Source organism: Bubalus kerabau, chromosome 8, assembly GCF_029407905.1.
Source record: "Bubalus kerabau isolate K-KA32 ecotype Philippines breed swamp buffalo chromosome 8, PCC_UOA_SB_1v2, whole genome shotgun sequence".
Classification (NCBI taxonomy): Eukaryota; Metazoa; Chordata; class Mammalia; order Artiodactyla; family Bovidae; genus Bubalus; species Bubalus kerabau.
The window spans coordinates 46,507,199-46,517,575 of record NC_073631.1 but is presented as its reverse complement, the minus strand read 5'-3'; the positions used below and the strand labels follow the sequence as shown (position 1 = coordinate 46,517,575).

At 39.1% G+C, this 10,377-nt stretch overlaps 1 protein-coding gene across 3 annotated transcripts in view; it reads left to right on the top strand.

Annotated features, from left to right (window-relative positions):
• The first annotated feature begins 38 nt into the window (after positions 1-38).
• The window catches only part of RSBN1L (round spermatid basic protein 1 like), an 85,132-nt gene continuing 74,793 nt past the window's right edge, over positions 39-10,377 (top strand). For all 3 annotated transcript variants that reach the window (XM_055590150.1, XM_055590149.1, XM_055590151.1), the window contains exon 1: positions 39-669. In XM_055590150.1, coding sequence (XP_055446125.1) covers positions 105-669 — 565 coding nt within the window. In that variant the 5' untranslated portion in view covers positions 39-104. The remainder of the gene's footprint in view (positions 670-10,377) is intronic.

Genomic DNA, 10,377 nt, shown 5'->3' with positions numbered 1-10,377 from the left:
CAATGGAGGGCCAGACCGCTCCGCCCCTTCCCCGCCCCCCAAGGAGAGCCCGCCCCTGCCCCGCGCCCGGGAGCGGAGGAGAGTAAATACAACAGGAGCGCAAAATGGCGGAACCGCCGAGCCTAATGCAAGGCGCCCCCGCCGCCGTCTCGGAGAAAGACTCGTTTGGCAAACTGCAAGCCCCATCCCGGGACCCGCCGGGTCCTCTGTCCGCCAAGAAGATCCGGACTGAGGAGAAGAAGGCGCCGCGTAGACTGAACGGTGAAGGAGCGAGCAGCGGTAACAGCAGGCAGCTGCAGTCTCCCGCCGCACCTTCGCCTCAGAGCTATGGCAGCCCTGGGTCTTGGAGCTTTGCCGCTCTGTCCGCTGCCCCCTCCCCGTCGTCTGCTCGGAGCAGTTTCTCCTTCTCCGCTGGCACGGCCGTCCCCTCCTCTGTCTCTGCTTCCTCCTCTCAGCCGGTGCCGCGCAAACTGCTGGTGCCTCCTACGCTGCTACACGCTCAGCCTCACCATCTCCTGGTGCCCGCCGCCGCCGCCTCGGCCAGCGCCAAGCCGCGCAGACCCAAGGAGAAGCGAGAGAAGGAAAGAAGGAGGCACGGTCTCGGCGGGGCGGGCGAAGCTGGTGGGGCCTCCCGCGAGGAGAACGGGGAGATGAAGCCGCTGCCGCGAGGTGGGTGCCGAAGCCGGCAGTGGGGAGGGGAGGGCGCCCGGGGTCCCAGGCACGAGCTCGCGCCCGCGGGGCGCGGGCTGGGGGCGCGCGGGGGCCGCGTGCGCCAGCCGGGAGCGGGCGGGGGGCTTCCCGTTCACTGCAGGCTGTTTTGCGGTCCCCGTGGGGACAGGAAATGGAGCCTGTAATTTCGGTCGCAGAGTGGGGAATGGCCGAAACTCATTTTCTGTATCGTTTTTGCCTCCTAGTTAATGCGCGGCAGGGTTTGTAGAACTCGATCTAGAGGACCCGCCTGGGTGTGTTTGGCTATGGAGGGAGATTTGAGGGAACGGGATCGGGAAAGGTTTGGTCTTGTAAAAGATGTGCTTGATTATTAGACCGTTTAGACATGGTCACGAATTTATATTTGTGACACTGGCTCCCAACGCCAGAAAATCCTATCAAGAAAAGGGGTGTGGAGAGCATTGGCGTCAGCTGGAAGCTACCAGAGGCCTGAGCTTTTCATCCCTATTAGGGAAATGAGGTAGTGTGCAGGGCCTGGAGTGTGCTGTTTCATAAGGTACCCTCCCTCCACACTCCTCTCCCTTGAGTATTTTGAGTGGTCCTATTTGAAATACCACCCTTCAAAAAGAATTTTCAGCCATATTCTTTTTTTTTTTTTTTTTCCTTTCTTGCAGCAAGTGATGAAATCAGGAACATTGACTTTTTTTTTTGGCCAGACCATATACTTGGCTGCAGAATGTTTTAGCATCAGAGAATGGCCGATTCTTTACTCTTTATTTTTTTTTAATTTATTTTTAAATGGAGGATAATTGCTTTACGCTCTTGTGAGGAAGGCGCATTCTTAAGCAGTCTTTGCAGACAGGACTACACTGTCTTCTTTTAAAAATGTAGGCTAAGCATATATAATTTTCAGAAAGTATTTTTGTAAAATAGATAGTCCCTTTAGCCATTTCATGCACAATGTTTTGAGAGTGGTACACGTGGAGACTGGTTGAAAATTAGGTTTTTATGTGATCAAAAGCTGAAAGCATGTAATGATCTTTATTATAAATGTACATTGATACACGGTGTTGTCAAAGTATGTTTTAGGAAAAAAATGAAATGTCAAGCACTTTTAACATTACTAATTTAATGGTACCTTAGATCATGAAAAGTTCTCTGTATTTTTTCACAGTTTTAAAAAATGCTGCACATGAGTATGTAACAACAGAGTTACATCGATGGTCTGCCTGTAGCAAATTTTTGATAGCATAGCCATCAGGTACTCTGGCACAAGGTAAAGGATCTCACAGCTTTGGAGAGTTTTGTTTCTAGAAAAGTGGTTTTGAGGATGGGATTTATACTACTTTTAGTCTGAGATTTTAGGTGATTTTTGTTTTAAAGCAATTTTGTTTGAATAATTATGTTTAAAAGTTGAAAGTGCCTGGAAGTCCGCGTTTACAGCTCAGTATTAGTCTTACTTGTGATGTGTAAACAGTGTAATTGCACTTCTAAGTTCTTTGAGGAAGTGAATATGGATATAACATGGAATGGCTGAAAATAAATAAGCATTCTTTAATAATTCTGACTCAAAAAATGGAGCACATAAATCACTTTTAAAGTGAAATGGCTGTTAAATAAAATGTTTTCTAATCTTAAATTGCATTTAGAATCCTCTGTTGAAGGCTGTAGCTTACATTATTAAGCCTGAATATAAGCAATGATAGCTTTTACATTAAGATGTTTTTTCATGATTTATAGGTTTTTTGAGTAGTGACTAGATAGTAACACTATGGTAAAATTTTCTTCTCTTTCTTGGATGGAAATGCTGTTTTTATAGAGAAAAAACTAAAAGTCAGTGAGGAGGATTGCTTTTAGTGTCTTGATGGTAAATTTCATGATGAAAATCTGATCGAGCCCCCAAACTCCATTAAAGAATTAAGCTCCTGTATTTATTAGTAGAATTTTTTTTTTTTACAAGTTTTCAGTCAGAACTGCTGCATTTTCACATTGGCTACCATTCCAGCAGAAGTTATTTGGATTAAATGAAAGTGTGTGTATGTGTGTGTGTGAAAAGTAGGGCATTTAAATGTTACTTGAGTCAGAAGCATGATTTTTTTTTTTAAACCCTTTATAAAAGATGGGTCAGTCCAGATTGAGGACATATCCGTTGACAGCATATCTGAAAGTTAAAAGTGATGGACGGGGGATTATAAAAACTTACCAGTGTAGGTCCGTTAAGTATAAGGACTGATGCCTCACACACCTAAAAACTCTGAGGCCATCTTGTCATAGTGCTGGAGCTGACTTGCATGATAGCCTGAGTCATCAAGTAAAAGTTAAATTTCTTTCTTATAAAAAGAAAAAGTAGAAAACATCTTAGATTTTTAAAACTATGAATAACCAAGTTTTGCTGTATAAAGACGTAATCTACTAAAGAGGTCACAGCCCATTTTCCTGTAAGACTGAATAAATTATTAACTGATAAGTGTAGAAGATAAAAGTGAATATTTGCTGGTGTTCACCATTTAACTTATAGCAAAAAATAGAACAGACATATTACTAGATAGTAAGCTGCTTTAACTGAATCTGGTAACCAATAAAACTTGTATCAGTTTTCTGATTTTTGTTAGCATTTTTGCTTTGCCTTTATTAACTTACTTCCTTAAGAATGACCTTGCAAAGGATCCCAAGACAAAACCAGGGCATTTCACTAATTTTTTGCCTTGAAAGTGTAGTTACAGAATTTAATGAAAATAGAGGCTTTCCTTAGAATTGAATAATTTGATATATGTAAATATCAGTGATTTTAAAGGGATAGATGTTCAAAGATTTTTCAAACTAGGCTTTTTCTTCATCTTTCTAATACTCTTATTCTGCAATTTTAGATTAAATTCAGGTTAAGAGTATTCTTAACCTGAATTATTCTGACCAAATATTTGTCACTGGTGAGATAGTAGTTTACTGTGATTTTTATTTTATCATGTAACCTTTTGTTTTCCATACTTTGTTTTTTCATTTGCTAAGTTTTGTCTCTCTCTGCCCTCTAGCAGCTCCATAAAATGCTTCTCAGTACAATTTTCCACATGGTCAAATCTGTCAGATAAACTTAGCAGTTCCATTTATTCCTGTAGTCATCCCTTCTATAGCTGTCTTTCTTCCCGCTTTATTCTGGTTTGTTCTCTGTTTAAGCCTGCCTCAAAGCTGTCATCTTGGGACATTCTGGGAGTTTATTTCACTTTTGTTGAGTCCTTTTTTCGTGGATCCCATGCCTTCCTTTTGGTTTGTTCCTTCATTTTGGCTTGGGAAGGTTTATTTCTACCCTCACACTTGACTGTTGGACTGTTGAGAGATTTCTGTATCGGAAATTATTTTCCCTTAAAAGTTTGGAAGTGTTACCTTATTGCCTGGCTTCCAGTATTGACATTGAGAACTTTGATCTCCAAACAGCTGTCATCTGTTCTATTTGGGAGATTTCAATCCTTTAACCAAGTTTTAAAATTTCAGATGTCTTTTTTTAAAAAAATGTTTTATGAACTCTTCTCTGTCCGTATTATAGCATTTTATTTCTTTTTCACAGGTACAGCATCTTCTGTTACCTCTTCAAGGATATTAATTACAGTTTCTTTGGCATGTTCTTCCATGCCTTGCATTGTATCTGCTTCCTCTAACTTTTTTTTCTGTTTGTTTTGGTCTCTTTCTTTTTGCTCAGAGCTTTCTTCAGATCTGTATGATCCTTAGCAGTTCCTTTATAATCAGGAGAATGATTGAAAGCTCACTGGGCATGCATGAGCATGCGTGAGTGCCCAGTCACTAAGTCCTGTCTGACTCTTTGCAACCCATAGACTGTGTAGCCCCCCAGGCTTCTCTGTCCATGGGATTTTCCAGGCAAGAATACTGGAGTGAGTTGCCATTTGCTCCTACAGGGGTTCTTCCCGGTCCAGGGATTGAACCTGTGTCTCTAGCCTTCGCAGGCAGATTTTTTTTACTGTTGAGCCACCTGGGAAGCCCTCTCATAGCTTAGTGACTAATGAACTCCCTTGTTTTTTATCTTTTCTTTGTCTGTTTTCCTGTAGGTGGTGGGTAAGAAGGCTTTTTCAGTTTCTTCCTTCATTTTTCTGTTCATCTGTATAAATGGAATAATGGAGAGAGGAGAGGATTGGCAGAAGTAATGAGTTTTGATGTTAGGGTTCTAAGGCTGGATATGAGAAGAAAGCTACAAATCTCACTGATTTATAAATTTTCAGTTTATCTGCTTGTTTTCATACCAGCATGTCATTTCTCCCTTTTTCTGTGTGTGGCATCCCTGAGACTGGAGCCACACTCTGATTCAGTTTTGCGGAATACCTCTCATTCCCTTAGGAGTGTGTGTGTGAGGGGGAGGGGGGCGTGTGCAGAGGTGGGAGGGTGAGGCAGTATGGTTCTGTCATCTTGCCTCTCCCAGCACCTCAAATTTCTAAGCCTTTCTGAGGTACTGTGGTGTAAACAGAGTTGTTTCTTATTGTTTCTTTCTATAGGGATTTATATTAACCTTCTTTCATTATGCCAGGTCATTTATTCCACCATCGGCTTTCTGTCTTTGTAAGTTGTATTTCAGGTTACAATTATAATTTCACATAGTTATATTAAAAATGGAATTTATGTTTTCAGTTTTTTTTTTCCTTCCCCTTATTGTTAGGGTCTGTTTTTCAAGAAAAGATCTTAAATTTTAGCCTTAATTTTGATTTGTGCCTATTTGTGGGACACTAGTGAAACGACTTAATCTTTTTGAGCTCATACTCATCTGTTACTGTAGATATTCCTTTTCACAGCGTGAAATTACATGAACCTGGCATATTGTAGGCATTTATAGGGATGTTAGTCCCTAACTCTTCTTTCCTATAGAAGACATTGGAGACATTTAGTTTCACTTAATTCATGGGTAGGTATAACCTGTATAGTTTTCCCATTGGTATACAGGTTTCTGAGAATTTTTGGTATTAGTATGAGTCGTACTAACTTGTTCAAAGAAGTTTATATTTCAGAAGTTTGTATTACAGTTAACAGTAACTCATTCATTTTTCACCATCCTCAAATGAATTAAAAATTTCAAATTACAGATAAACTATATAAATAGGATATTGAAAAAATAGTACTTGGTTTTAGAGTAAATCAAGATTGCCAGGAGAAATATCAATAACCTCAGATATGCAGATGACACCACCCTTATGGCAGAAAGCAAAGAAGAACTAAAGAGCCTCTTGATAAAAGTGAAAGAGGAGAGTGAAAAAGTTGGTTTAAAACTCAACATTCAGAAAACTAAGATTATGGCATCTGGTCCCATCAATGCATGGCAAATAGATGGGGAAACAATGGAAACAATGAGAGACTATTTTTTTGGGCTCCAAAATCATTGCAGATGGTGACTGCAGCCATGAAATTAAAGACACTTACTCCTTGGAAGAAAAGCTATGACCAACTTAGTATATTAAAAAGCAGAGACATTACTTTGCCAACAAAGGTCTGTCTAGTCAAAGCTATGGTTTTTCCAGTAGTCATGTATGGATGTGAGAATTGGACTATAAAGAAAGCTGAGCACCGAAGAATTGATGCTTTTGAACTGTGGTGTTGGAGAAGACTCTTGAGAGTCCCTTGGACTGCAAGGAGATCCAACCAGTCAATCCTAAAGGAGATCAGTCCCGGGTGTTCATTGGAGGGACTGATGCTGAAGCTGAAACTCCCATACTTTGGACCCCTGATGTGAAGAACTGACTTGTTGGAGAAGACCCTGATGCTGGGAAAGATCGAAGGCAGGAGGAGAAGGGGACGACAGAGGATGAGATGGTTGGATGGTGTCACCGACTCAATTGACATGAGTTTGTGTAAGCTCTGGGAGTTGGTGATGGACAGGGAGGCCTGGCTTGCTGCAGTCCATGGGGTTGCAAAGAGTCAGACACGACTGAGTGACTGAACTACAGTAAAAAGAATTCTGATGAGATAATTGTGGCTTCTGTAAAATTTTTGTGTGTGTGTCATTAAGGAGAATTAATAATAAAAGTACATTCTTACCAACTAAAGTAATTTTTTATTTCTTTAAACATTTTGAATACATTAAACTTTATACATATTATCTTTTTTGAATTGTAGGTTGAAAATATTTAACTTTTTTTTTTTTTTAAATATTTAACTTTTTATCATGAAAATATTTAATACTAAGGAAACCAGAGCCATGTGTCTTCTGGGTCTATCCATCATCCTGTTTTCAACAATTACCAACAATTTACAATTCATGCTTTGTTTCTTCTCCTTTACTTCTTTTTGTTTTTTGCTGAAGTATTTTAAAGCATATGTTGAATATATATCATTAACCCCCAGATAATTAGCATTGAATTTTCTTTTCATTATAGAATAATGCTTGTAAAATTTCAACAATTCAGTATATATATTGGTACTTTAAAGAGGAGCTTCCTAGGTGGTGCTAGTGGTAAAGAATCTGCCTGCCAATGCAGGAGTCATAAGAGATGTGGATTGGATCTCTGGGTCAGGAAGATACTCTGGAGTAGGAAATGGCAAGCCACTCCAGTATTCTTGCCTGGAAAATTCCATAGGCACAGGAGCCTGGCGGGTTACAGTCCCTGGGGCTGCAAAGAGTTGGACATGACTGAGTGACTTAACAAATACTTTAAAGACTGCAGTTTTCTTCCACTCCCAAACTATCAGAAACAGTATTTCAGTATCTCCTGAAATAAATAAGCTTATGTATTTTTTAGATTCCTTTTCAAAAATTATTTTTAAAAATTCTAGTAAAATACACAGAACATGAAATTAACATTCTTTTTTTTAAAAATTAATAATTTATTTTTTGGAGGCTAATTACTTTACAGTATTGTATTGGTTTTGCCATACGTTGACATGAATCTGCCACGGGTGTACACGTGTTCCCCATCCTGAACCCCCCTCCCACCTTCCTCCCCATACCATCCCTCTGGGTCATCCCAGTGTACCAGCCCCGAGCATCCTGTATTCTGCATCGAACCTGGACTGGCGATTCGTTTCACGTATGATATTCTACATGTTTCAGTGCCGTTCTCCCAAACCATCCCGCCCTCGCCCTCTCCCACGGAGTCCAAAAGACTGTTCTATACATCTGTGTCTCATTTGCTGTCTTGCATACAAGAGTTTTAGTCATTCTTAAGTTATAGTTTACTGGCATTAAGTACACTCAAATTGTTATGCAACTACCACCACTGCACCAGCCATTTTCAGAACTTTTTTCTTCTTCCCAAACTGAAACTCCATACCCTTTAAAGAATTACTCCTCTTTTTCTTCCCCACTGCTCACCCCAGCCCCAGCCCACCACCATTCTACTTTGTGTCTGTCTGAATGTGATGACTCTTAAGTACCTCGTATGAGTGGAATTGAAGTATTTGTCCTTTTGTGACAGACTTACTTCATTTAGCATAATGTCTTCAGAGTTCATCCATGTTGCAGCATGTGTTAGAATTTCCTTTCTGAAGGCTGAGTAATATTCCATTATATGTATATACCACATTTGGTTTATGCATTCATTCTTTAATAGATGTCTGAGTTCTTCTGTTTTTTTGGCTATAATGTATAATGCTGCTATGAGCAGGGTGTACAGATACCCAATTGAATCTCTGCTTTCAATTCTTTTGGGTGTATACCTCAGAAGTAGAATTGTTGAATGCTATAATAATTTTATTATTATTATTGTTACATTTATATTTGCCCATAAGTCTTTTTTATATCAGTCACACCATTTTACATTTTCATCAGCAGTCCCCAGATGTTAGGTTAGGTTTGTTGTTTTATTGTTGTTATTTTTAAGGTTAACTCTGTAGTATCTGAAAACTAAATAAGTAAGAAAACAAACTCCAATAACAGCTAATTGATGTAGATACTTGCAAAGTCAGTGTGCATTCAACCACATCAGTATAGTGGGAAAAAAAAATGAGGGGTTTGGTGGGAGAAAGAAAAGGCTTTTATTGAGTGCTTATCAGGTGCCATGGTGTTAGCTTAATATTTTTCCATTAATACTTGGAGATTTGTTTATCTTTTTCAGAATTGCATAGCTAATGTGTGAAGAATTTGAATCAACCCTGTCTCTGCTAAGATCTGAGCCTACTTTTTTACACAGTTAACTTGATTTTTTTTCCTTTTAGACTGTGATAACAGGAAGAGAGTAAAGATGAACTTTATTTTTACAAATTATTTTTCCCCTAACTTTTTATTATGAAAAAATTTAGAATTCAGAGAAGTTGAAAGAACAACATGATGATATTGTATAGATTTTCCTTACTGAGTTCCTTCTGTTAATATTTTATCATATATTTTCACTGAATCATTTGAAACTGAATTGTAGACATGATACTACATTTCTTAAATATTCCAGCCCTCATGTCCTACAATTAACTACATAACCATAATAATAGAACAGTTAAGAAACTTAATATAGCTAGTCCATATACAAATTCTTCCAATTTCCCTCAAACCCCTCATTGTACTGAAACATTTTCTGTTTTCTTTTTTTAATCTAAAATTATTCTGGTTACTTTTTCATATGATAAGTTGACTTTTTGAAAATACTAGTTTAAGATACTTGTTATAGATTTTTCTATTTTTATGATTTTTAAAGAGTTGCTTTATTGTGGTAGTATTGAATTTGTTCCTTTGTATTTCTTTGAAAGTAAGGTTTAAAGGCATGATTGATTTCAGATTAAATAGATTTGGTAAGAATATTTCACAGATGTGCTTCATATTGTGGCCCATCAGGAGGCCTGCAATATTCAGATTTTGCTGTAAGTAATCATGTTACATTTGATCACTTGGTTGAGATGACCAGTGTCACCATTTTAATCGTTTATTTTTCACCTTGTATTTAGTTTATAATCTGTGGGGTGAAACTTTGTAAATACTTACTTTGCCAATTGTTTTTTACCTGATGACTTTAGTATTACTTCATGATCCCTGCTTGAATTAGCCGTTTCAGTTCAGTCCAGTCTCTCAGTCGTGTCCAATTCTTTGTGATCCCATGAACTGCAACACGCCAGGCCTCCCTTTCCATCACCAACTCCTGGAGTTTACCCAAACTCATGTCCATTGAGTTGGTGATGCCATCCAACCATCTCATCCTCTGTCGTCCCCTTCTCCTCCTGCCCTCAATCTTTCCCAGCATCAGGGTCTTTTCAAAGGAGTCAGCTCTTCACATCAGGTGGCTAAAATATTGGAGTTTCAGCTTCAACCTCAGTCCTTCCAATGAACACCCAGGACTGATCTCCTTTAGATGGACTGGTCGGATCTCCTTGTAATCCAGGGGACTCTCAAGCGTCTTCTCCAATACCACAGTTCAAAAGCATCAATTCTTCGGCACTCAGCTTTCTTTATAGTCCAACTCTCACATCCATACATGACTATTGGAAAAACCATAGCCTTGACTAGATGGACCTTGTTGACAAAGTAATGTCTCTGCTTTTCAATATGCTATCTAGGTTGATCATAACTTTCTATTCCAAGGAGCAAGCGTCTTTTAATTTCATGGCTCAAGTCACCATCTGCAGTGATTTTGGAGCCCTAAAAAATAAAGTCAGCCACTGTTTCCACTGTTTCCCCATCTATTTGCCATGAAGTGATGGGACCGGATGCCATTTTCCTAGTTTTCTGAATGTTGAGCTTTAAGCCAACTTTTTCACTCTCCTCTTTCACTTTCATCAAGAGGCTCTTTAGTTCCT